This window comes from Pollachius pollachius (genome assembly GCF_949987615.1).
Source record: "Pollachius pollachius genome assembly, chromosome: 9".
NCBI lineage: Eukaryota > Metazoa > Chordata > Actinopteri > Gadiformes > Gadidae > Pollachius > Pollachius pollachius.
The window spans coordinates 18,538,259-18,565,721 of record NC_136942.1 but is presented as its reverse complement, the minus strand read 5'-3'; the positions used below and the strand labels follow the sequence as shown (position 1 = coordinate 18,565,721).

The 27,463-nt window shown below is 42.9% G+C and overlaps 3 protein-coding genes across 3 annotated transcripts in view; 1 reads left to right on the top strand and 2 right to left on the bottom strand.

The window, feature by feature from the left end:
• Positions 1-8,347: 8,347 nt before the first annotated feature.
• Positions 8,348-11,830, top strand: LOC307080908 (high-affinity choline transporter 1-like; the record flags this gene model as incomplete). Its single annotated transcript, XM_079743873.1, is given in 9 exon segments — positions 8,348-8,531; positions 8,678-8,791; positions 8,903-9,058; positions 9,138-9,286; positions 9,581-9,727; positions 10,248-10,401; positions 10,968-10,988; positions 10,991-11,184; positions 11,312-11,830. Coding segments are annotated over 9 exon segments (1,638 nt in total).
• Positions 11,831-13,235: 1,405 nt separating this feature from the next.
• On the bottom strand, positions 13,236-22,921 carry cers3b (ceramide synthase 3b; the record flags this gene model as incomplete). The annotated part of the gene is made up of 11 exons (XM_079742860.1): positions 13,236-13,250; positions 16,039-16,212; positions 16,553-16,706; positions 16,986-17,092; positions 17,187-17,315; positions 19,356-19,448; positions 19,862-19,912; positions 21,759-21,816; positions 21,948-22,066; positions 22,352-22,469; positions 22,749-22,921. 11 exons carry the CDS (start codon positions 22,919-22,921, stop codon positions 13,236-13,238), a joined length of 1,191 nt encoding a protein of 396 aa, XP_079598986.1.
• A 2,436-nt stretch (positions 22,922-25,357) lies between these two features.
• The window catches only part of ano2a (anoctamin 2a), a gene marked incomplete at both ends in the record, with an annotated part of 15,790 nt that continues 13,684 nt past the window's right edge, over positions 25,358-27,463 (bottom strand). Inside the window, 2 exons of the mRNA XM_079742859.1 lie at positions 25,358-26,027; positions 27,030-27,226. Coding sequence (XP_079598985.1) covers positions 25,358-26,027; positions 27,030-27,226 — 867 coding nt within the window. The remainder of the gene's footprint in view (positions 26,028-27,029; positions 27,227-27,463) is intronic.

Here is a 27,463-nt window from a genome sequence, read left to right as displayed (position 1 = left end):
TTTTTAAGGTGATAATATGCAGATTTTGTAACTGATTTGATGTGACTGTCAAAATGTAAATCTGAATCCATGATAACCCCTAGATTTCTGGCTTTGATTGAGGTTTTCAGGGACAGAGAGTGAAGGTGTTGGGTTACTTTAAGCCTTTCCATTTTAGAACCAAATACAATTATCTCTGTTTTGTCCTCATTTAGTTGAAGGAAATTTCAGCACATCCAGTCTTTCACTTTCTCAATGCACTGGCACAGCAGATCTATGGTCCGATAGTCATTTGGTGATAGCGATACATAGATTTGCGTGTCATCAGCATAGCATTGATGTTCAATATTGTTATTTTGCATGATTTGCCCTAGTGGGAGCATGAAGATGTTGAATAAAGAGGGTCCTAAGATTGAACCTTGTGGGACTCCACATGTCACGTTGGTTGATTCTGATACAAAGTCGGCAATGGAAATAAAGCAGTTCCTATTTTGTAGGTAGGACCTGAACCAATTTAAAATTGTGCCTGAAAGCCCCACCAAGTTTAAACTGGGTGGGGCTAACCTGTCTAACCTGTCCAAAAGTATTGTATGGTCTACAGTGTCGAATGCAGCACTGAGTCTGTGTTAAGACGGATGTCGTTTACAACTTTAATAAGGGTAGTCTCAGTGCTTTGCACGGGTCGAAATCCTGATTGGAAGGTGTTATAGCAACCAGTTAATGCCAGGATGTGATTAATTTGCTGGAGGACAACTTTCTCAATGATTTTACTTATGAAGGGTAGATTTGATATTGGTCTGTAGTTGTTAATAATAGAGGCATCTAGGCTCCGCTTTTTTAAAAGTGGTTTAATAACTGCAGTTTTTAAAGCTTTTGGAAAATTGCCTGACTGGAGAGAGTTTTTAACTATCTGCAATATGTCTATTGCTAGGCAGTCGAAAACATTCTTAAAGAGGTTGGTAGGTAAAGTATCAAGGCAACAGGTGGATGGCTTTAGTTATCAGTTTCCACAAGAGTTTTAGAGTCTATAACATTAAAGCATGCCATCCTCGCCACGTTACTTTTGCCTGAACAGGGTGGTAGTCCAACATTTTTGTTTGAAGTGGAGATATTGATGGCGCGTCTGATGCCTTCAATTTTATCAGTATAAAAAGCTGCAAGCTCATTGCATTTCTGCGTGGAATAGAGATCAGGTGGAATTTGTGTTGGGGGGTTGGTCAGTCTGTCAACAGTTGCAAATAGGGTTTTTGCATTATTAGTATTGGTTTTAATTATATTGGAGAAAAATGTTTCTCTAGCACTTTTTAAGTCTAAATTGTAGGCACGGAGGCTCTCTTTATAGATATCATGGTGAATATGAAGTTTTGTTTTACGCCAGATGCGTTCAACCTTCCTGCATTCTTTTTTCAGTGCTGTTACAGAAGCAGCTTTTCTCCAGGGTGTTTTTTGCTTAAATACAGCAGCAACCCCTCCACCTCTTTTTCCGGCTCTACATGCATTATCTAACCCTAACCCTAAAATATTACATAAGACCAGTAAAAAAATATATTTTTTTAAATGTTGACCATCTGAAAAGTATGTTCTTGTATATGCACTCAGTACTTGGTTGGGGCTCCTTTTGCATCAATTACTGCATTAATACGGAGTGACATGGAGTCGATCAGCTTTTGGCCCTGCTGAGGTGCAATGGAAGCCCTGGTTTCTTCGATCCTTCCTTTCTTTGGCCTTCAGATCGTCTGTATTGTTGGGTTTTGTGTCTCTCATCTTCCTCTTGACAACCCATACATTTTATATGGTGGTTCAGATCAGGCGAGTTGGCTGGCCAATCAAGAAGAGTAATCCTATGGTTATTAAACCAGGTATTGGTACTTTTGGCAGTCTGGGCAGGTGCCGAGTCCTGCTGGAAAGCTAAATTAGCATCTCCATAAAGTAGAAGCATGAAGTGCTTTAAAACGTCCTGGTAGATGGGGGCCCCTATTTTTTCAAATTCTGAGGTAGAGATTCCTATCTTTTTCATATATTCTGTGACGATGCAGTCTGTTACATTTTAAGAGGAAAGCAAGCTAGAGTACATTAATAAATGCAACAGATACAGTATGTCCTTGACAAATGTTTACTGTAAACTTTGAGGTGGCATAACAAGGTGGCATAACAAATTTTAACCCACCATTTAAAAAAACTGTAAAAAAAATAAACTTACTTAAATAAACAAGCATATAATTGATGAGCATCCAAGTTATTGCACAAAATAAAAAATATATATATACACAACTGTACAACATCACTACTTTGTGATCAGGATATGTAAGATCACAGTCTTGCGTTCTCCTCAAAACTTGCTTCCTTGCTTTTTTAGAAGCAGTCAATTATGTCTTCATAGGACAGCTGCTTGCCAATCTCATGATTAATGCTCATTATGGCAAGACCAGTGAGGCAATCCTGTCCCATGGATGACCTCAGGTAGGTCTTGATGAGCTTCAGCTTTGAGAAGCTCCTCTCTGCTGAGGCCACTGTCACAGGAAGAGTGCAAGCAATTCTAAAGGCAATCCACAGATTGGGATACAGTTCCTTCAGATGTTTCTTGTGTATGAAAGAGAAGCTCTAATGCAGTCATATCATCAGAAGGCAAGCTCGGCAACTTTCTAATTTCTGAAGCCAGTTCCTTTCCATCAATGTCACCTCCATCTTCAGTGCTTAATGTGCTGCAGAGCTTGTCACACTGGTTGCTCAATTCCACAGACCAGTTCTCTTAGCCCAGGTAAGACACTTCTGACAGTGTCTCTGGTTGGGGTGCGGCTTGACACGAGGAATGTGACAGTTGTAGTACCCCATGTCCTGGATACGTCTGTCTGTGTTGGCTCTTTGATGCCAACACTGACTCGTGCCTCAGTCCACTCCTTGTGATGCTCCCATATGCAACACTCAGGATTCAAAATTGTCTTTAAATAAAGTATATATTTAGAAATGATAAGTTATCAAAATGTAACATTAATGTGTACCAGGCTAATGTAGGTTCGACTCTTGGAGCTGGTGGAGAATTAATGAAACACACGACACAGAATGTTGGTAACCAGTTTTGTATTTCAAAGTTCACTTTACCTAACAAAAAAACCCTGAACTTAATAAAGAAAAAATTCCACAATTAAATAAAAGAAAATAGGCCATCAATTAACAGAGTCTTAAGGTTTTGTCACAATTCTTAAGGTTATTCACAGTTAATCTTAAGGGACCTTTTACCCTGCATACAACAAAATAAACATTCCCAATTATATTCATAAATCAAATAAAACATACATCAATGCACCCAACACAACACATATCATGAACTGCAGTTCATGATATGTGCTATTTGATTAGTTGTGTGTGCAGAATTTTAAAAGAGTTCAAATGTTTGCTTAGGTAGGGGAAATCCTACCACACCAGACAGCCAGGCTTGAGGCCTGCCTTTTGAGGGAATTGTTATGAGTGTTTTAAGTTGCTTCTTTAGGTCACCATCTTCTCAGCTCCGGCAATAGGGCCTGACTTGTTTAGGCAAACAGGTGGTCTGCTCAACTTGGGAGCAGCAGGTTAATCAAGTTTTCCATTGTGGAGGTCTCACCAGTGTTCAGTAATGAAACATTCCTCCTCAGCAGTAGCACATCAGCTCATCAGGGGTTGAAGTCTCAGTAAAGGTAAGTATGGTTTTTGTGGCCAGGGTTAAAAACAAGTTCCTCCTTCAAAAGTTCTCCTTGAATGGTTTTTAAAATGACTGTGTCCTGCTGCCTTTTGACTGACTCCTTGATAGGTGATTTAGTTCACCTGGGGAAAGGGGGCATATGCCTGGCTGCTAACTGCATCCAATTGGCTCAGGGGATTTGATTGACAGATGCTGTCGTCCAATTTCAGCAGTGTTACACATACATTTTGGAATGGCCTTTGTTTGACAAACCTCACTAGGTAGCGATTATCCTTGTTGCTTGTGCACCTTTTTGTTTACAAAACTTTCTCCTTCCACTCAACTTTCTATGAATATGCTTGGATACAGCTCTCTGTTAACAGACATATTCTTTCGATTATTTTGTTGAGGGTGTCACTGACTATCTTCTGCACAACTGTCAAGTCAGCAGTCTTCCCCATTATTGTGAAGCCTACTGAACCAGACTGAGCGACCATTAAAAGGCTCAAGAAACCTTTGCAGGCATTTTGAGGTAATTAGCTAAGGGTGTGACACCTTGAGTCTACAATATTGAACCTTTTCACAATATTCAAATTTTCTGAGATACTGAATTTTGGGTTATCATCAGCTGTAAGCCATCAAGATTAATACAAATAAAGGCTTGAAATATTTCATTTTGGGTGTAATGAATCTATTTAATATATGAGTTTCACTATTTAAACTGAATTATTGAGATTAATTAACTTTTCCACAATATTCTAATTTATTGAGATGCACCTGTATATACAGGCATATAGGCCTAACCAAATTTGTAAATTAAAAATTAAAGGGGAAGTGTGTATAATTTAGTGGCATCTAGCAGAAAGATTTGGCAGAAATGGAATATAATATTCGTAAGTATGCCTTTATTAGTGTATAATCTCGCTAAAATATGAATTGTTGTGTTTTTGTTACCTTGGGATGAGCCCTTCAACAGGGGGATTGGGTCCACACTGCAATGCTTCTACAATGGCCCAGAATGGACAAGAATGTGGCGTTATCCCCAAGGCTACGACCAAGGGGATAACCTGGTGTCCCCCGCTCATTTCATCATACACTAGCTAACTAGCTATCGTAAATGTAGTCGGGTCTAGGCCTGTCACGATAACAATTTTTTCTGGGCGATTAATTGCCCCAGAAACTATTGTGATAAGCGATAATATTGCCGTTTTTCAACTAATATAATTATAATGGCATAATAATGCAAGTACACCCTTTCGAAGATCAATAAACATTTGTTACTTAGGCCTACTCTGCTAAATATATATAACATATATATATATAAATATATATAATGGATAGAACGCCGGTCATTATCGGGAAAATAAGCCCTGACAGGGCGAAAAGGACACCGACGCGGAGGTGTCTTGCTTCGCTCTGAAGGGGCTTATTTTCGATAATGACCGGCGATGTTCTATACATTATCCTGCTTATTACATGGCTACTTGCCAAAACGAAAAAATAACTTCACATGGTGTGTCCTTTTACAATTTCCTCGTTAGCAGCATTCGTAGCAGAGAAATAGTCCGCCAAAGACATTGATGTTGCTTAGCAACCGAAGACGGTTGACAAGTTACCGGACTACTATCTATGCAAGTGAACGGAGCGTTCCACGGCATTGAGAAGACCCGTGCTATAAAGGCCTATAATATTTCTGTTTAGGCATAGATTTCTTCTCAGATTAGGCCAATAAAGCAATGATTTAAAAAAAAAGAGTGCAAATGGAAATTATTGCGGCCGGCAAAAAATTATCGCTCATTTTAATTTATCACGCAATTAATTGACTTATTGCTTATCGCGACAGGCCTAGTCGGGTCAGCAGAGCTCACTTAACTGTTTACTTGTAGCCTTGATAACAGCCAAGTACGTATCGCTGCAACGGAGCAAGTGGAAAAACCTGGTATAGTAGGTGGCTACTCTCGCACAACGAAAACGGAATGGATCCATTTGGAGATGTGACTCATGAGGTGATTGTCTCTAGGACGGTTTGACTTAGTTCTCACAACCTACTTTTTCTTTTGGATTCATATTCGCACAACCTAAAATATTTGAGGCCGGATATTGTAGCTCATGAAATTGCGGATTGTTTGCTGGTTTCCGGTTTGATCTACAATTTAGTGGTATTATATATATATATATATATATATATATATATATATATCTACATATATATAATATTTTTTGCTCATAGTCACGAAAATGTATCTATTGAATCGTGTCCCAGAGCACGATGGTCTGAGTTTTTTCATGCTACACAGAAAGAAATGTAAACACATGCATTTTGAATGGGAGCGTTTCTCAGACTTTTCTCGTGCTGGACGGAACTGCATTAAAACCAATGCATTTCAATTTGGAGAATTTTCTCAGACTTCAGAAGGGGGGGGGGGGGGGGGATGAGCAGATAGTACGGCAGCTCCGGCGGCAGCTCCGGCAGGGTGAGCTCGGCGCCAGAGAAAGGGATTGTACTCCCGGAGCTTAGCTGCTAGCACCGAGTTCCCCCCGCCGGAGCTGCTCGTCCACTGGTCCACAAAATCTTAGCGATGCTCTGATTGGAGGGGAGTGGGGAAGTGGGAGGTAATATTCAAATGCCGCCTTCCTACGTAGGAGGGGGCACCGAAACTGACTCGCTCGTTTGGTAGCTTCCAGAAATGCGTATCTCACTCAAAAAATCATGTACAGACTTTTTTCAAAGTTTGTATGCGTGTGGGAGCACCATATACCCACAACACCCCAAATCCCAGGAAAAGTGCTGTTTTCATAATATGTCCCCTTTAACTTCAAAACTCTGACATTGCACACTTTAGGGCAGGTTTAAGTAGTAATTCATCTGTTGTATTGTCATATTATTATGGCATGAAACAAAAAACACAACTGTTTATTACAAAAAAATGACGGCACGAAAGATTTTACTTACAGCACTCAAAAACAGGTTTGCGGGGATAACAATTGAACGGTATGACGTCATTACATAAAATATCCCGGGGTTGGTCAGTCTTTCGTCCTGAACGTAGTGACGAAATTTGACGTGAAAGACTTGCGTGATTTTCGAGGAAAACGCCGTGTTTCAATCGTCCCGTGTTTCAATCGACCCGGCTCTCCCCTAAATGAGTGAAGTGCACTATTAAGTTGATACCTCCTCATCTAGGTTTGTTCAAATGACACTTAACACGTGTCATTACACGTGTTAAGTGTCATTTGAAGTGTAGGCGCGTAGGCGCCTACGTGCTTCTGCTCAATTTTCATTTCCCTTAGTGCTATGTCTGGATTTGCAGTACATTCGCGGGTTTTCTGCAGCTTATATCGTTGAGTTTCACAACCATGAGAAACTCAACGACCAGTTGTCTAACAAAACATCAGATACAATCTGGCCCGCCGCTCCCTATACGCAGAGTACGCAGAGTGCGTAGGGCACCAAGTACCTGGGGGGGCACCAGAAATTATGGTTTGTAAAAAAAAAAAAAATAATAATAATAATTATTACATTATTGAATTAAAAAAATATATAAATTAGTTATGAAGAGGCCCACCGTTGTTTTTTCTTAATTGCATAACCTATCACTCAATTTCGGCAATTATATGTTTTTACCTAATATATAAAAAGAGGCTCCCCTTCCCCCCCCCCCATGACAATAAAAGGCACATTTCTAGCTAGAACTGTTATCAAAACACATGTTAAGGCCGAAGCAATGTTAACATCATATTTTCTACTGATAATCAAATAATGTCTGTCATGATTTTTTTCACGTTTTTCAGCAATAGCAGCGTCGTTAGCAACTATAAAAAACATAGGTATGTCATAATTTTAGAGCCGTTATTGTAAAACTATTATGTTGTCCGCTGTGAACCAACATTTTGGTGTGAGGCTGGGTTTAAGGGACGTGCTTATTTTCGGAGTATCCATAACCTTTGTTGCATTTGTTTCAGAGTCAGAGAAGAGAAACACTTCCATTTAAAATGCATGGGTTTACATGACAATGGTGAAGCAGCTTTTAGTTTTTGTGCACAACTAATCTTGAACAAACTGTGTGAAAATGTGTGGTCGGCCTCCACACTATTATTTTGAATCGGACTCAGAACATTCCTGTTTGCTGCAGCATTTTATAAAAACATGTATGTCTGCACTTGGCCTTCTATATTTACTACTATATATTGATGTTGGACCTTTCATATTCTTACTTGTGATTGTTTTCCTTTGTAAAGCTCTTTGAATGGCCTTGTGTTTGAAGGGTGCTCGATAAGTAAACTGTCCGTGCCTAATATTTTTCCTTTATTTTCATTAGTATTTTATATTTCTGAAACATGCTTTTTGCATTCATGTCACGTTGAAGATATGCGTATTCTATAGGCTCTGAAGCCCCCCAACAAGATGGCGGTCTCTCCTGTTTCATTCATGCAACAGGAGAGAGACACAGTTGCACGTGCTTTTCAATTTGTGAGCTCAGCCAGAGGACCTGACTCCTTAAACCCCACTTCCTTTTTACCTGGCTGGAGGAGGCAGAATCAACCATGCAGTGAACTCTTAACACAATGATCTACCACACGTTGTTCACAAATGTTTCACAGCCCCATGAAAAAAAACTGATTAGTCCTGAAACAAAACGTGAAAAACTTTTTGCTTTGGTGCCTTCATTGTCTTTCTCTGCAACCTATTCATGTTCTCCACAGTGGGTGAAAATGGTTGTCAATGTTGGTGGCGTTGTGGCTGTGGTGGTCTGCTATTGTGTCATTCTGTTGACTGGGATCAGGGCTTCTAGGAAGGCTAGGAGAGAGGAAAAGAAATGCCTGACCAGCAGGAGCGAGGTCACCATAATTGGGGGCCGGAACATAAGTCTTTTGCTGGGAAGTTTTACTTTGACAGGTGAGTTTGTTTGTTTGTTACGTGCTACTGCATTTTGCTTGTCTTTGGCATCATCGTAAAATGTTTTGTATGTATTTTAGCCTTCTTGCCTTGAAATCTTGGCCTTATCTTTAACCTAACGTGCGATTTAATGTGTTTATCTGTAGCAACATGGGTTGGAGGAGGTTATATTATGGGCACAGCTGAATCCGTTTATTCCCCCGAGCTTGGTCTTATCTGGGCCATAACGCCTTTTGCTTACATCGTGTCCTTTCTTTTGTGTAAGAGTTGGGTTGAACATAGCCATAGCTGTCTGAAGTTTATTCATCAATATTAAATAGCTTGATGCCATTTTCATAATAAAATATCTCTCTTTGTGTTTTGGTCCTTAGCTGCATTGTTTTTTGCTAAACCCATGAGATCAATGCGGTACGTCACCATGATGGACCCGTTCCAACGTTCCTATGGAAACGCCTTCACCGCAGCATTGCTGATACCTGCACTGCTCAGTGATATATTTTTTATTGCCTGCATTCTTGCTAGCCTGGGTGGGTACCCCCCTACGTTCCCCCAAACACTTCATATTTTGCTTGTGATCTCTGATTTGGTGTTCTTTGTGTGTTTCAGGTGGTACTATAAGTATAATCCTAGGAATTTCCTCCACCATTTCTATCGGCGTCTCATCCGCAGTGTCTGTCATCTACACATTGATGGGCGGCCTCTACTCAGTGGCCTACACTGATGTGGTCCAGCTCTGCCTCATATTCCTTGGCATGGTAAAAAAATACATATATTGGGATAAGAAATAATAGGATCTAGTAGTCTGACTCCCAGACTAAAGGTTTTGGGTTCAATCCTTTCAATATCCCGGGCCTATCCTCGACCTGCTCCACTTTGACATATCTCTGTATTCACTGTAGTATGCTTAGATTAAAATGGCCTCCAAAAAAACGAAACTTAATAGTGGAATCAGTCATATGCAAAAAAATGGGAGGACTATAACCAATGTTAATAATAGCGAAGTAGTTTGTATTCAAATTTATTTTCAATAGTACATTTTTGTCTTTCAGTGGGTCAGCATGCCATTCGTGCTTCTGAATCCTGCATCCGTGGACATCTCTCAGACTGCCTTCCTCAACCTGAGCAACCACACCTCATGGTTAGGGGACCTGAAGCTGGAAGATGCTGGCAGATGGACTGATATGGCGCTGATATTGGTCAGCATTGGTGTGTGTGTGTGTGTGTGTGTGTGTGTGTGTGTGTGTGTGTGTGTGTGTGTGTGTGTGTGTGTGTGTGTGTGTGTGCGCGAGATTTTAGGCTACTTAGCGAGAGAAGGGATATTCTTGGATAAAAGTGTTTTTTTAACAACTTTAAACAACAAAGTACAATTAATTTCCAGACGTTCATTATCAGGCCAGAAACCATCACTGACACATTGCAATGGCTACATAGCAGGCCATAGCAGGGACCAAATAGTAAGCCAGGTCTACAAAACATTTGTTCAGTGAAAGAAGAGAAGACCTGGAAAACACATTCAAAACAAAAATATTTTACACTGATATTGCATATTTTTAATGGGTGAATAATACCAGCCTTTGAACAATATATATAGATGAGCTATACCAAGCACTGTGCCTGCTGGAAACTACTATGGAGCTCAGCTCTCTATATAGTGTGTCAAGTATTAAGCAACCCCCTGATGTCCGTGATCATCTATTTTATGTCGGTATGCTGTAGGCATTGGGCAGTCTGGCCTACCAGGTCCTGTACCAGCGCCTGCTTTCTGCAGCCTCCTCCACTCAGGCCCAGCTCACCTGCTTTGTAGCTGCTTTCACATGCTTTCTGCTGGGGATCCCTTCAATTCTCATTGGAGCGGGGGCTGCCTCTACAGGTAGGTACATGTCAATGCAAGTGCTAGTCTTTTAAAACACACGCTTACACATCATTCAATCAAAGTGAATCTAATTTAATCTAATCTAATCATTGCCAAATTGGTGAACCACCTCCTACAACGAAAGGCTTGGTATATTTTCAACTTAAACACCTGAATCCCGAATGGGATGAATGAAGTTCTTTCTTATAAATTGAATGTATATGCTGTATGTTCATCTGTATGTATACATTTATGTTATTAATCTCCCATCAATGGACTCTCTGAAACATAAGTGACAATGATCATTATCGGACTGGACAGCATTTAAATGCCATTGGTTGTTGTCAATGGATGTGTTAATGGGTGTGGGTATTTAAGACTGGTTGCACTGTTACATTCTTGCACACTGAAGAAGGCACACACCGAAACGCATCTGTGCAAATAAAAGTGGATTCATGCATAGTGCGGCCTCCCTTCTACTTTATTCAAATTAGTGTACCGCAATCTTACAGCATTCCTCCTTACTACTGTAATCTGTCTTTCTTAAGTAATCACACACAATCCATCTGTCTGTTGTGCATCAGACTGGAACCAGACAGAGTATGGTTGCCCTCTCCTTATGAACGTGGCGATGCAGCAAATATCTTGCCACTGGCCCTGCTGCACCTCACCCCATCCTGGGTGTCCGTGTTGGGCATTGGCGCTTTGGCTGCGGCGGTTATGTCTTCCATGGACTCTGTGCTGCTCTCCTCTGCATCGATGTTCACCCAGAACATCTACAAAAGCACTTTAAGGAAAGGGGTATGTACGTATGTGTGTGTGTGTGTGTGTGTGTGTGTGTGTGTGTGTGTGTGTACATACCTGCCGATGTATTGTTGAGGTTTTTCCCAGTGCCCTAATAACCAGCGTTCTTGTTTTCCCTTGGCAGGCGTCAGAAAGGGAACTTCTGCTGGTGATTCGCATTTGTGTGGTGTTGGTGGCAGCGGCCGGCACAGGCCTAGCCTTTGTTCAAGACAGTGTGGTTTACCTCTTTGTGCTTAGCGCTGATCTGCTATACTGTGTTGTTCTTCCTCAGCTAATCTGTGTGCTTTTCTGCCGTCATGCTAATATCTACGGTGCCATTACCGGCTACGTAGTGACTCTGATGCTACGCCTGATGGGTGGGGAGCCGGTACTAGGGCTGCCTTGTGTCATCTACTACCCTGGCTGGAGGGAGGTGGATGGGGTTATCAAGCAGTACTTCCTCTTCAAGACTCTCGCTTTTCTGAGCTCTTTAGTGTGCATCCCTGTGGTGTCCTGGCTGGCCCGTCTGGTCTTCAGTCAGCATCTCCTGCCTCTCTCGTGGGACGTCCTGAGGGTGTTTAGAGAGAAGGAGCAAGCAGAGGGGGTAGCACATAATGACCGCGCAAAGAGACCAAACTCTGCTCTGCTTGAAACACCGCTATAGACGTCTATTACTTTACTATCGGAAGAGCAAAGTTGCTCTCAAAAGGTTATGGAATTGGAGTTTGATTTGGTTGGTATTTTTCTGAACTAAGTTTCTGTTCAGAAAAAAAGGCCTATAATTGCCTTCTATATTATATTAATGATGACTTTTATAATTGACAGTTGACAACTGTCAATTATATTATCTTCCTTCTTTTTTTTTTTTTTAATTATCTTCCTTCTTCTGCTTTGATAATCCTAAGAATGAGGGGAAAGGGATGGGGAGGTAAAAGGGGACAAAGCCTTGTTTTCAGAACCATCCTTTGTCTTTTAATGATGTTTCTATGGACTTTTTTACAGAATTAAATCAATGTAATTAAAATTGAGAACTGTATAAATAAATTGTCATTCAAACTCTGCCTGCTCTCTTTTTGTGTAAAAATGTAAAAAATAAATAAATAAAAAAAGCTCTTCAACTGAATAAGTATAAAAATAATAGACATTATTTTAGAAAACAATAATTTGTAATGGTGCCCAATATTTCGAAAGAATAAAATGTTTGCATTCGAATATATTCTATCTATTGTGTACCTGAAAGCTTAGTACCCAGAAGGCCAAGAGTGGTATTAAGGTACGGTTCCAATAGCCCCGCTCCCTGGCAGTGCTGCTGCTCCTGGTCTGGTGTGCTTCACATCGGCCGCCAAAGGGCTGTTCAAGTATCAAGCAGTGTCAAAAAAGAAACGTGGAATGGAGAATTTCTCACTCTCAAAATAGGCATCAAGATATATATGTCCGAGCCTGACAGAGTTAAAGCCAATTTTTCCTCACACTAGTAATGACACGTTTGTAGTGAGTGTAACATATATCATAATTCACCTGTGTTGTTAAGTGTTGTTCTACACACTGTTGTATGCATATCGTATACTGCAGTGGTTCTCAACCTTTTGTAAGCAAACGCCCCCCTGACCTTACCCTGATCCTGTGGATAAAATAAACTAACAACCTCACTCACACTCGTGTTATATTGCTTAAAGGTGTCATTGCATCGTTTTTCATTGATTTTGCGATGGTCACTAATAGCAATGAATGCCCTCTGAGTCGGTTTTGATGAAAAAAATATAAATGCGACTCCTGGCCGCCACGTCTCCCGTCGTGCCCCGGCCGCGGGGTGCCGCGGCCGGGGCACGACGGGAGACGTGGCACCGTGGTCTTGGGCCCTGCGGGCACCGCGACCGTGGCCACCGCACTCCCGCGTCTCCCGCGACTCCCGCCATGCCCCGTCAATGAATGAATGGCCCGGGAACCGCGGGCACCGTGACAGCGACCCGGGCAACGCGAGCACCGCGAAAACACATCACGCGTAGAGACCTAATTAGGCTTATATATTTTGTATTTGAAATGCAGCCGTCTTTTCGTGGAGACTACGCTCAGAGCAGCTGGAACTGAACAACAGCAAGAGGAAGGAGGAAAACTGTCTATGAAGCAAAATTTGTTATTTTTTACTGGCTATCTCCCATAGTAGTAGTGTAGTGTAGTGTTGGTTATTGAACTGTTAACCCGCGAATTTGGGTTATGTTTATCAGCGTTACTATAGAGATCATGACGATAGCTGATGTAACGGGAGTCCGGGCGTGTGCAGGACCGAACCGCGCTGTATGATCACTGTTACACTTCGCATAGACTGTAAAAAGTAGCTGAGACGGTAGAGGGGTTAGAAACAAATAAATGAAAATAGACTATTTATTTCAGGTAGCCTATTTTTTCACCCAAAAAATTGAAAACCATGAAAGTTTAAAATCCCCCCCAAAAAATGTAAAAAAAAAAAACACGTTCCCAGCGCACCTCTAGGTTGTGTGAATGCCCCCAAGGGGGCGGTACCGCTGGTTCATGGTTTACTGTCTTGGTTGTTCAGGGATCTCTGTCCCTTTAAATAATAGGAACGTCGCGGGATTTGTTTACATGCAGTGCGTTTTCACTTTCTGGTTTTCTAACGAAATAAACGTGTCACGCATTCATGTGCTCACGGTGTGCAGGCTTAGGCCCCGTCCACACGGAGCCGATTTTTTGGGGAAACCGCGTAAGTCTTGTGCGTTTCGGCGAATCCGGTGCCCGAAACCGCACATTTCCGCTATCCGGACCTATGCTGTTTCATGTTAGGATTCGTGTGGACGCCTGAAACGCAAACGATGTCGCATTAGCGGGCGTCAGAGTTGTGTTGAATTTTTTATTTATTATTTTATTTGTATTCTTTTTGTAGCTTTAAATAAAGCCCCTTGATGAATTTCATTACTAACTGTACATTAAAAAGTATTTCTGCTCCATTTAAAAGGTTGAATCTCCTCGTGACTGAATGTTTGTATACAGCGCGCAGGCTTGATGCGCTCCACTTCTTTCTGTGGAGAACCAGCGCCTTGAATATTTACTACAGCGTTTCTACAGCTCGATGCGGTTTCGCAATGACTCCGTCTTTACGGAGATATTCCTGAACCGCATAAAACGAAACCAGATCGTTTTCGCCCGTTTCGGCTCCGTGTGGACGGGACATGAGGTTACCTTCCACCACGTCTCCCCAACGTGACGGCATCACCGAATGGCGTTAGAAAACACCCGCCACTGACAAAAACTGGTCTTGCAACACTATTTTGGAGACATTTTATGAATGATATGCATATTTTGAGTGTTGTATGTACCTGTTGCACACTTTAAGAAAGATAACTATCAACAGCGTGCTTGGAAAGATTTTCACATTTATTCAGTCTTTTGCAAACTTATTACTGCTCACTTCGCGAATGCGACTGCTTCCTTCCTTCACTCGCTGTAACAACAACGTTCTTACTTCCTTTGTTCAGTGTTCTTAATCATCATGCAACCGCATTATTCAGAGGTCTAATAGTGCCGTCTATTGGCCAAAACATGTAACTCCATCGTACATTAATAAAATATAAGTCACAGAATCATGAAAAGGGACTAAACAAAATACAAAAATGGGGGGTATACCACATACCCATTAATCGAAACTTCCGGTTAACCTGCAACACAGCCTTTAAATAATGCTTTACACTTGAACCTGTTTGATTTTAGTCAACTAAATATTTAGTCGACTAAATCTAGACTAAAACTAAAACAATTCAGAATACTAAAATATGACTAAATATAACTAAATTGCATCTGATGTTATACATTCGTCTAACATCAGATCATTTGTTGATACATGGACTGCCAAACCATAATTGTCCCCGATTTTTGTTTCAGTAAAATTGTCACCTTAATTTATCATCAACAGCAACCGCCTGTTTAGCTTAATCTTAATTGTGGTTTATGTTTGAGACTTGCTCGTGTCCTTAAGCAATATTGATGGCAGTTTGTTGACATTGTGCATCTAAGGCAGGGGTTCTCAAAGTTTTCACCGCTGAGGGCCAATTTAGGAACCCAGAATTTGACTGAGGGCCGCCACAGTAAAAAAGATTAGGCAGGAAACGCCGTCAGCATCCTAATGGTGAAAAAAAAACATTGCACTGTGGACCCCTGGGAGTGAGTTCAAGTGAGGTCTAAATCACGAAACTGAGGTTCATCCTTTCAAAGTTATGTACAGTCGGATTAAAACTAACAAATGTAACAGGATTTAATTGAAAGCTAGAGAGAGTCGACTTTTCTCTTTATATTTATTTATTTTTGTTTAAATTAATATTGATATAATAAATTTAAAAATAAAAAAAACTTCTTTTTTTTTACTTACATCTGTATATCATTGCGGGCTGCCAGGAATGTTTCTGCGGGCCGCCATTGGCCCGCGGGCCGCACTTTGAGCACCAATGTTCTAAGGACTTTGGGGTTGTTCAGACGGTAAGCTGTACTGATCAGAGGTTCTGATCTGATATTCTTATTTGATCTTCTGATTAATGTTCTGATCTGATGTTCTGATCTGATGAAATTGCAGCGTTTGTCCAGGATCAACAGCCCGGTGTGTGTGGATGGTGATTGGTGATGCTCCGTCTGAGCAGCGATGTGTTTAATGCGTAGGGCAGGGGGCGTGTTAAGACCACACGCGCTTTAATAAAGCGTGTTAAGTATGACATATTTTTGTTTACTCCTTGAATCATTAAGTATTTCATTATGCCTATACAATCAAATGTGAATCTTGGCCAGAAGAAACGTATGGAAAAGCATTGGAAATTGCATGCAGTTTGAATCTCATTGTAGGCATCCTCTTCCACAGTAAACCATATTCACTGTCATGTCTTTATGTCTCAATCCACAACTGGGCCGACAGCTGGTTGTGTGATCCAGCCTCTGGTTCCCCTCCTTCGGTGGGTCCCTGCCCTCCTCTTCCTCATCACTTCTGCCCTCCTCTTCCTCATCACTTCTGTCCTCCTCTTCCTCGTCACTTCTTTCATCCCCTTCCAGCTGCAAGATGAACAACAGACACACAGACAAATGATATACTGTATACCTAAACAATGCGGAATGTATGTTTTGACTTCCATAAAATATTTATTATATATATATATTTTGTGGTATATAATACTTTCAATATCCTATTATAGTATTCATTTTTGTTCATTTCACCGGCTCATTAATTGAACACAACAAGATAAATACGTACCAACTACATACTATACATTATTCACACACTACTGGACAAAATGCACACAATGCAGAACCCGATGTCAGACTCTCAAAGATTTCAGATGTTGTTCACACACACCACACATATAGAGCGGACCACTGCACAACAGCGCTTCACCTTGCTGAAGAGACATTTGTAGAGCATCTTGGATATGAGCAACCCCCAGTAGAAGTGGAGAACCTGCAGCACCACCAGCATGGCGTTGAAGAAGTAGTAGCCAAAGAAAGGCTCGAAGCGCTCGACCGGATACACCCACGTACAGTGGATGAGCCTGGGTGACATGATGAAGCATTTATTGGTTTACCATACACGTCTATCATAGAGTGGCTGACAAATCCCAATGTACAATGGAAACAACTGGGAACATTTAAGCGCAAAAATGTACCACCTGAATTATTTGTTTTAATACATATTTGTTTTTACCTGTTATGGCTTGAAAAAAAAACAATGACGATTGATCATTTAATATCATTTTCCAATCGTCTCGAAAAAACAAGCACAAATCAATGAGCTTTGTCTACTGGAAAATTATAGCAATCACCATACTCACCAAAAAGGTAAAATGACCATTCTGGTCAGTGCAAAGATTAAGGTGAACACCACAAACATGGCGTCGGCAGATCTCTTCCACTTGGCGTAGTTCAATATCTTTGCACCCTTGGGATCGTGGAGACATCGGAGAGGAATGAGCTGGTTAAGGTCAACAGCCAATCAGGTGTTGTATTTATTATGTGGTCAGGACTGAACTGACCTCCAGCAGTATGTCGGCGCAGTCATGGGTTGCCATGACGAGCGTTCCGATGCGGATGTAGTTCGAAGCCCAAGAGAATGCCAGGAGCGTCAGGGTGGCTATATGATGGACAACCTGCTCTTTGAAGTCCTGCATACGCGCGCGCGCACACACACACACACACACACACACACACACACACACACACACACACACACACACACACACACACTATACAATATCTTAGAGAAAGATGACTTGTGACTTGAATATGTTTAGCAGGTGAAATGTAAGTATTCTCACATCATGTATGACACTAGCATTAAAAAAACATGCAAATTGTAGAAACACTAAGTAAGGGATAATCACCTCAAGGCAGGGCAATAAACAGTTTGATATGTCCGGCTCGTGGACGGCTTACCGCCCACCGAGCCTGGCATATCATATAAACTGTTTATTGCCCTGCCTTGAGGCGATTATCCCGTTTATTCTACTTCTTGCTTGCCAACATAATAAAACAATTCAAATACTTTAATAATTATGCTTTTTCTTATTCGTATTGCATGCGTATTAAATGTATACTCTGTTTGAGTTCATCTGAAAAAGTAGTCCCCTTTAATTACGATCGATCAAACATGTTTTTGACACCTCTAAGGGCATTATCCGGCTTATACCATGGTCACTTGCCAAAGAAAATAAATTAAGATCATTAATTTATATTTTCATGCGTTTTACAATCCAAATATAAAGTTTTTCGCATGCCATAATTTAGTTTCGCTGGTAACGCCTGAGGGTTTGACTAATACCTGGACCAATCATTACCCTCCCGTAAGGTTATTATACAACGGAAACGTTGTTCACTCTTGTTGTGCTATGAGCCAGAGAGCTAACGTTATGGATTGTACATATTTATAATTCAAATTTATAATTTGGGCACATCACCATGATGTTACGCCACTGGTCTATAGCATAAAACCGCGTTGCCTGATTACAGTTTAATTAATTATTAGCAATTTACCAGCTCTCGTTTTGAAGACTAATCACCGTGCCATTCGTTTCAATCGGAATCGCGACGGTCTATACCAGGGGTCAGCAACCCTAGGCACGCGTGCCACCACTGGCACGGGGCAGCATAATCATTGGCACACTTGTTTTTATTATTATTATTATTAAAAAAATTCACAGCACAATGCGGCAGCATAATCGTTGCTACCATTTTTTTTTTGCACTTTATTCGGTTTTGGGTATTTCCTCCCAGTGCAAATATGTTTAAATCAGTTACAGAAAGCAGTGTTCTGAAATGGGATAAATTAATAGTTTTTAAACCTATTTTGTGAGTAATAGAGAAGAAGATATTTAAAATATTGTTGCAAGTGGCCTGTATGCATTGCCTTCACATGGTTTTGCAAAGCTGTACATGTCTTAAAGATATTGATGTGGATGGTTCCAACATTCTCATATAGTCTCGTTTTTTACATTTCTCACAATGCAAATATGTTTTTGAATGAGTTTCTGAATGTTTCAAATATGTAATTATAATTTGTAAGCTGTTGCAAATATAACAACCCAAAAACATAAAAAATGTTGATGCATGATTGTGGGCTATCTGGAAATAGTACAATTCCAGGTCCTCTGGAAATGTTTTTCGCTGTGTCATAATTCAGCTTAATGTTTAATATATTGTTGCTTAAGGCACACACATTAACGAGAAAATGTCAAACTGGCACTGTGTGTTGAAAAGGTTGCTGACCCATGGTCTATACTTTCAACAAAAAGTGTACATATTTATAATTTGAAATTTGTCCCAATATACTATATATACTATAGGGTCTATAGCATATAAACGCGTTTTCTGATTACAGTTCAATGCATTTTTCACAATTTACCAGCTCTCGTTTTGAAGGCTGAACAGACAATTTGAATGGAACTACTTAGCAGGTGTCCAAATATCAGGGATTTATGGACACCCTGCAGCCAAGCAGAATCAAGTATTCCAAAAAATATAAGCGGCGTATTGATCTACTATTTGATGACGCTGTGCATTAATCGCTCAAGCATTCTTAAATGAAGTAGAATAAGCAAACATATTGTTTAATACAAAACCATTAAGCTATAGTAATGTAAATGTAGTATATTTGTATCGTACTTTATAATATAATATATTTATTGGTTTATATGTGCCCCACTCACCTTGCGCTTCACATCGAATGTGAGACTGAGGAGCAGAGAGAGGTAGAAGCCCATTTCCATCAGGTAATACCAGTACTGAGACGGCAGCATCGACTACATACAAAAAGGGAAATATGAAGCTATACACACTGTGAACAGTCAAACACACACGAAAGCACACACACACACACACACACACACACACACACACACACACACACACACACACACACACACACACACACACACACACACACACACACACACACACATACACACACTCACTCACACTCACACTCAATCACACTGTCTCACTCACTCACTCACTCACTCACTCACTCACTCATACAGATAGATGCTGAGCAGGGCCGTAGGAATAAGTTTAACATTGGGGGGGACACATATCGGAAACCTGACAGATCCGGTATAATTTTTAGGTGGGACAAATGCGCCTGTCTCCGATATTGGAGGGGACACGTCCCCTCCGTCCCCCCCGGTTCCTACGCCCTTGATGCTGAGTAATTCACCTGTTTCGGGAAGCCTTCCCAAGCATCTCTCAGAGTGTAAAGCCAAGGTTTCTATAAGTGATAAAGCAAAAAAAATAGTAGGAAAACAAGTTCTCGAGTTAAAGAAACATTTTGGAATACACGAATGCAGGCATTTTGGTTTTCCTGAAAAGGTGGGCACAAAGACGATACATGAGGCGCGTTTCAACTGAGAGACTTTTCCCTCTAGCGAGCTGTGGGTGTGGCTTGGGAGAGAGGATCCGCCCAACTTCACCGTTTAGCGGTTCAGTTAGCGGCCCAGCAAGAACCTGCCTCGGGGTAGGAGCTTTCTGAGTTGCTTTTTTGACGTAGCACTACCATGGCAGATCGGAACTGCAACATAAGCTTACACACCAGTAGGCTTTACACATTACATACATGCAAACGATTTGCCTAATTGAAATATTATGATGATGATGTGGATTGTGGAAACTTTTTTTTTTCCATAGGGGCTGCATGAATGAACACTGTATATATATGTACAATAATATTAATAACAACAATAACTCGACCAAAGTAGGCTATATACCAGCCTTCCAAAACAAAATCTTGTTTTATGGTAAATGATAATGTTGGTTAAATTATTTGGGAAAGAACAGCTGATACAGCGGTAATAAGTTGTATTTAAATCAATGTATCTGCAAACACCGTACAGAAAACACATATTTTCACAGACATCGTGTACAAGCCCATTACTTTTAGGATTGATGAGCATTTAATCGTGAGAAAACATTGTTTTACCGCGAGTGAGTGTTAAAAAGAATGAATGAATGCAGGCGCGCGTGTATGCATCCATCTTTTTAAACACACGCAAACTAAACACGTAACGCATAATACAGTCCATGGCAATGTACATTAACGGGGGAACACATGCATATTAGGAACACAAGTCGATAACGATAATGTGTACAATACTGGTAAGAAACGATGCGTGTTAATGTATTGTGGCGAGCAGCACGGGAAGGACGAGACGGGAGCCCAGGATGAACAATTATGCAGTTCCGTGCCCCATACACCGCACGACTACGGACTGCCTTTATTAACGAACCGAACGTAACAGAAACACGGGACACCTGACCAACACACACAACACTCTCACTAATGGTCCCGATCACACTACACATCACACAACAATGGAACAACACACAATTAACACACATCATCCCGAGAAATTAGCCCCAACAACAGAACAAATCAACAAAACCCCTTGTAGAAGGAAACACTATTCCATTTGTGAATTAGGCCATATTATTTGGCCATAAACAGAGCCATTTGAAGTTTGAAATTTATGTAGTCATGCATCTGTCTCATCGGAGACTGCAAACACGCTGTCAAAAACTCGGAGGTTCAAATGCGCTCATGGCTCTTAAAGGGGATGGGAGATGGCACTCTCATTGGTTTATTGCACGTTACGCCCAAACCACACCTACGGGTAATTAGGCTACTTAGGGGCAACCCTTTTTAGATTTGCATCGGGTGCAAGAGTAAATTGCAGCAGAGACCCGCCCACAAAGCTACTTCCGTTTCAGATCGTTAAAATAGGGCCCTAGATGTAACATCGAGTATGTATTGTATCGAAGTATGAATGTGGTGAAGTTTTAGGATTTTCAATCAAAAACACACTTTAACATTACAGACAAATAGGCTTACCATTTGCCCTTGTCTGAGATGTTGCATTGCATTTTGCTGATGTAAATTCCTTCATACAGTGACACTGTTATCGCCTTGCTTTGCGGTCTGTATTGACGCCATAAGGAACTAAGTGAGGCAAACTAAGCTGGCGTAGCCAAAACACTGAGCCGCTTTCGAAGAAGTCCCTCAGTCGGAATGCGCCTCTATATCGCTGTGTTATCATTGGATCGGAAAAGCAAATACTTACATCGTAGAGGGCAAGGATTCCTCCAAGAAACGCAAATAAGTAGAATGTACATCTCCAACTGTTAAGAGGCGAGCATATGATGCAGTCACAACGCCAGTACAACACAACTGAAAACACACACACACACACACGCACACACACACACACACACACACACACACACACACACACACACACACACACACTCACCTGGCCTCACAGAACCTCTTGCACAGACCGGCCCGGTCCTGGTTCCTCCGTCTCCTGAACCAGACCTGAACCCTCCGTTCGGACCAGCTCGTCTTCTTACACAGCGACCTCACCTCAGCCTGATAGGCGAGAGGGAGGCGGCTTTAGGATTGAGGCTGTGTGTAACAACGTACACAAACCAGCCAATTTGAATGGCTCTCACATTGAATAACTGAATAAGGATGTAATACCAGTTATTCCTGATTAAGACTCGTACTATAATCGTGCACTGCAAGTATTCTTATAGGTTATGTGGAATCTTCTTTTTCACCAACCTCACGTCAGTGAATGAGAGGCAGAGTAGGTTAAAGGCCGCGAAATAGAGGAGTGCAGCTGTCGTCGGCGACCCGTGGAGCATCACGTACCTGTGAAGGGCAGTGTGACGTGTGGCTGAAGTAGGCGTCCAGCATGCGGCTGGGCTCGGGTGGCAGACGGCGCCTATCTCTGATCCCCCATGCCTCAGCCAGCGGAGACGCCAGGTACCTGTGGCCACAAAGAACCAACCAGAAAAACTTGAAATTTGATATTTTCTTCCTGTATTTCATTCACTCTCTCACGCAGAACAATGCGTTTATTCATATAACATTTATTCATTTAGCAGACGTCTTTTTTATCCAAAGAAACTTGCAATGAGCTACTTGTCATGCATGAAGACAAGGAGCAGACCATGTGATTGAACCCATGGCCTCTTGGCCGTGTCCAAGAGCCAGACCCCCCCCCCATCCCTGCTTCCCCGCAACACATCAGCTGTGTGGTCCTCACCTCTCAAAGAGGTATCTCACAAGGAGTAGAGCGAAAGCACATGGGAGGGCCATGTACAGGTGGGAGGGTCTGGCGTAGACCAGTCCGTCGCCGTCCTGGAGGTCAGACCAGGAGACGTCTTTGGGAAGCCACAGGCGTTCCCACCATAGGAACTCACTGACCTGCGCCAACATGCCTCTGTTGGCCAACGAGGAAAAACAAACGCACGATTACTTCTTCTATACAGAGCCACATTCTGAAACACATGGGAAAGGCAAATAATTGACCATATGGTGCCATATTACTGTTTGATTCTGGGAATATATTGTCAGGGAGTTCTGTTGGTTTGGACATTGGGTCATTGTAAGAACATATCTGTTGTAAACTGGGAGGAGGAGTATTTCCTTCCTTGGACTCTGAACAGACAGTAGAGATCAAAGATCAACCACCCCATTGCATCCCGCAATCAGAAGAAAGGGTTTCGCAACCTAAGCAATAGCTTCAGTCCAGATATTGTATGCATGCACATTAAATTTATGCATAAGTGCTTGTTCTTGGGAGCTTTTCTGATCCTAAGCAGGTTCTATTAGCCAAGTTGCAATGGGGGGCCTGCAGAGACAAGTGGTCCTGAGGGTAAGTACACAAGTCTGAACAGAGGATCTACAGGAGCTACATTTCACTCAAATCAAGAGTGTGTGACAGCACCTTTACTTTCTGTCCAATGTTACGTAAAATCCAAACATTCTGTATTCTCTCAAATTAACCCAAAATGTGTGTATGTGCACTGGTTGCACACACACACACACACACACACACACACACACACACACACACACACACACACACACACACCACTAATTTTTTATACTCAGAGAAATACAGACTTACCTTTAATATTGGTTGTTTACTGTTCAGAGAGGCTAGTCCAACTAACGGGGGTGCTAATTGACATCACTGTTAGGCTAACATGCATCTCTATGTTTGGGCTACAGCCTGTGTGCAAACAGGGAGTGAGAGTAGAGAGTACACTACAAGTATATAGAGCACGATCTAGAGATGGGCTTACCTGCTGCGGTGAACAAACGGGCTGTGCCTGTTTTCTGTGTGAGTGTTTGTGTGTGTGTGTGTCACTATATCTCTTGGTCTCTGGCTTACAGTCAGGTTGTTATCACTGCTCTGATGATACCACCTGTGTTGTTTAAGTCATCAACGTCATCCCATTACTGTAACTGAGCCCAAGCGATCGTCTTTTGCCTGCATGTTTTCTCATGCAGTGGAAGGTGTGTGTGTGTGTGTGTGTGTGTGTGTGTGTGTGTGTGTGTGTGTGTGTGTGGAGGGGGGGGTACGCTACAGCTCACACCCAAATCTGTTAAATGCTGAGAAGCCCCCTGATAAAGGCCAATTTGTCGGTTGAGCGGGAGAAACGGAATGGTGTGTGTGTGTGTGTGTGTGTGTGTGTCTTGGAGGGAGGGGGTTATGGAGGGGTGTGGTAATGGAGGGAACAGAAAGAAGTGAAGGCTGTATGGGAAGGTCAAGGGTGGGGAAGAGCAAGAGATAGAGAGGGCAAAATAACATTGATGGGGATCGCAAACCCGGATTATCAGCATTGATAATGGCCTGCTCTGTTTGAACTGCTGATAAGAAAGATATCCTTGTCTTTTCAATGTAATGATATGATAATGGTATGACAAGGTGGAAATCCACAATGTTCTTTTCTGTAACTAAAGATTACTTTAATTTTTTTAATAGCTTGGACGTGAAAACCAACAAATTGGGGAATAAGGAAATACTGATGTTTTACTGATGTTGTACTTCTGCTTCCCCACAGGGTGGCAGCATACAAAACACTTTCACCTCGGCTCCTTTGCCATCTTGCTTCCTATCAGGAGGAACTCCACTTACTGTAGTGGCTTTATGTTCAATTTGCTGTCATTTTCAAACTAACAAACATTAGTTATTATTTATTATTTTGAAGTTAAATGTAAGAGTATTGTTAACCCCATAAGCTAATAAATAAAAGAAGGCTATTAAAAATGGATTGTTTTATTATAATTGTCATGTGAACAGAAAAATGTATGCATATATCAAAACACTATGTATAAATAGTAGATCTACATGCGTAACTGTCTTGATCGACACTATGTGTGCAACATCATGATACAATTCCCTCTGTTCTACAGGGCAGCAACGCTGAGACTATGAGGAGCAGACACTATTGAGCTCAGACTGTGGGCAGAAACCAACAATTAAACAAACATTATCCATAGGAATCAGTAGAAAGAGTATCAGCTTCAATAAGTCTCCACGGTGATTTGTATTGTGGCATGGCAAAGAGAGTTCCAGAAGCCAGTATCTGGGATCTGAATTGTCCAATACTCCATTTGTCCAAATTACCACTATAGGATTTCACATTTCTCCTATATCAAACAGAGATCCTGTACATAAAAAAAAAGATCCTTGCTGCACCTCTGCAAGAACATCCTCATTAGCATCAGAAAAAGAGTTTCACTTGTTTGCAGTGTTTACACAGATACAGTGCAACAGGGCGAGCACAAGAAGTAAGAGCGTAGGTTGAGGCTTCAGGTTCAAACGCCCATCCAGAGTCAGTCTCTCTCCCCGCTGGCCCGTCCTCACAGCAGGCTGTCGCCTTTCAGTTCGCTGGGAGACGGAGGGATGCGTTCTCCCTGCTGGGTGAAGCCGGTGGATTGGCTGGGCTTGACCGCCCTGCCCTCGGCCCCGGGGCCCCGCTGGCGGGCGGGTAGCGTGGAGCAGCGGCTCTTGGCCCTGCTTCGGGGCTCCTGGGGAGGAGGGCCTCTCAGGGTGAACAGGTCGAAGGGGAGCTGGGCCCTGGGCGACTCTGGCCCGGCCGGGGGCGAGTGGGCCGGCTGCAGGGGGGTGAGGGAACGGGGCGTGCGAGGGGGAGAAAAGGGGTCAGACGGCGGGAGGGACACTCCAGAGCACAAGGGGACCAGAGGGATGTTGGAGGACATCTGCTGGAGCTTGGTGAGGCTGGTTGATTGGCTCGGGCGCGGCAAGCTGTAGGAGGCTGGGGAGCCTCTGGGGCGGGAAGGCAGGGTGGAGCATCGCGCCACGCCCCTGGATCGGGCGTCTTGAGGCGGGGGGCCTTTGAGCGAGTAGAGCCCGGGGTCTGACTCCAACGCCGTGGTTGATACCGTTGCGCCCGAGAGACTGTAGGACGAGCGTTGCTTGGGTGCTGGATGGGGGGGACCAGGGAGATCAAAGAGGTGAGGGGGCTTTTGTCTGGAGTCCGAGAGGGGCAGCTCCATTTCCCGGCCCTTGCTTGAAGAAGGACCGTCATCATCATCATCATCTGCAGGGGAAGAAGTCACATCATTAGCAAGATAAGGTGTATTTAAATTACAGTCACATCATTGAAGGAGCTGACAAAAGGAAGGTATAATGAGCTGTGGCCTCTCACCTAACAAGCCCAGTTGGTCCATGAACAAGTCTAGATCAATGGAAAAGTGCTGTTCCTCCTCCACCACCACCTTAGCCTCCTCCATCACCACTGAGGTCTCCTCCACCACCACTGAGGCCTCCTCCTCCACCACCACTGAGGCCTCCTCCTCCACCACCACTGAGGCCTCCTCCACCACCACTGAGGCCTCCTCCTCCACCACTGAGGCCTCCTCCTCCACCACTGAGGCCTCCTCCACCACCACTGAGGCCTCCTCCTCCACCACCACTGAGGCCTCCTCCATCACCACTGAGGCCTCCTCCATCACCACCACTGAGGCCTCCTCCTCCACCACCACTGAGGCCTCCTCCATCACCACTGAGGCCTCCTCCTCCATCACCACTGAGGCCTCCTCCTCCATCACCACTGAGGCCTCCTCCACCACCACTGAGGCCTCCTCCTCCACCACTGAGGCCTCCTCCTCCACCACTGAGGCCTCCTCCACCACCACTGTTTCCTCCGCCTTCTCTTCTGGCCTCCGTTCTCCTTCCTCCTCTTTCTTTTCTGCCAAATGCCCCTCCATCTCCTTTCGGCAGAGGACCAGATCGACATGACCATTGTCCGCTCTTTCTTCAGCCTCCCCTCCTGTTGCCATCACAAGTTCAGGGTCCCTCTCACGCGTGGTCCCAGGTGCCCCCAGATCCACTTTGACGCCAAGTTCTGCCTCCTTCTCCTCGTCTTGCTCCTTCTCCTCCTCTTTCTCCCCCTTTGGCTCCTTCTCCTCCTCTTTCTCCCTCTCCCCCTCTTCCCTTTCCTCCTCCTCTTTCCTCTCCTCTGCCTCCTCCTGCTCCTCCTCCCTCTCTTCCTCTTCCTCGTCCTCGTGCGGGGCCTCCACCACGATGTCGATGTTTGCGGGGCACGCCGGCGCCTCCTCGTGTGGGGAGCGAGGCTTGGAGGCGGCCTCCTCGTTGAGCAGGAACTCCATCAGCATCATGTTCTCCTTCTTGAGCTGCTCCCTCAGGGAGCGTGGCACGTCGGGGATCAGCCACGCCACCAGCATGCTGAGGAACATGGCCAGGTTCTGCAAGCACAACACCAGCTGGTTATATGGAGGGCCCTGGGCTCCCAGGGCTGTGAGGTGTTGTCATGTTGAAAGGGAAACGATTGGATCCTTATTTTAGCACATTATTTCTAAGACGTTATATGAAATATTAAACGGATGACGTACCCAGCTGATAAGAGGTGCCAGAATGTTTGCACAGAGCTTCTAAACAACTGATAAATATAAGGTATTATTTGCATGAATATGTTACCTAAT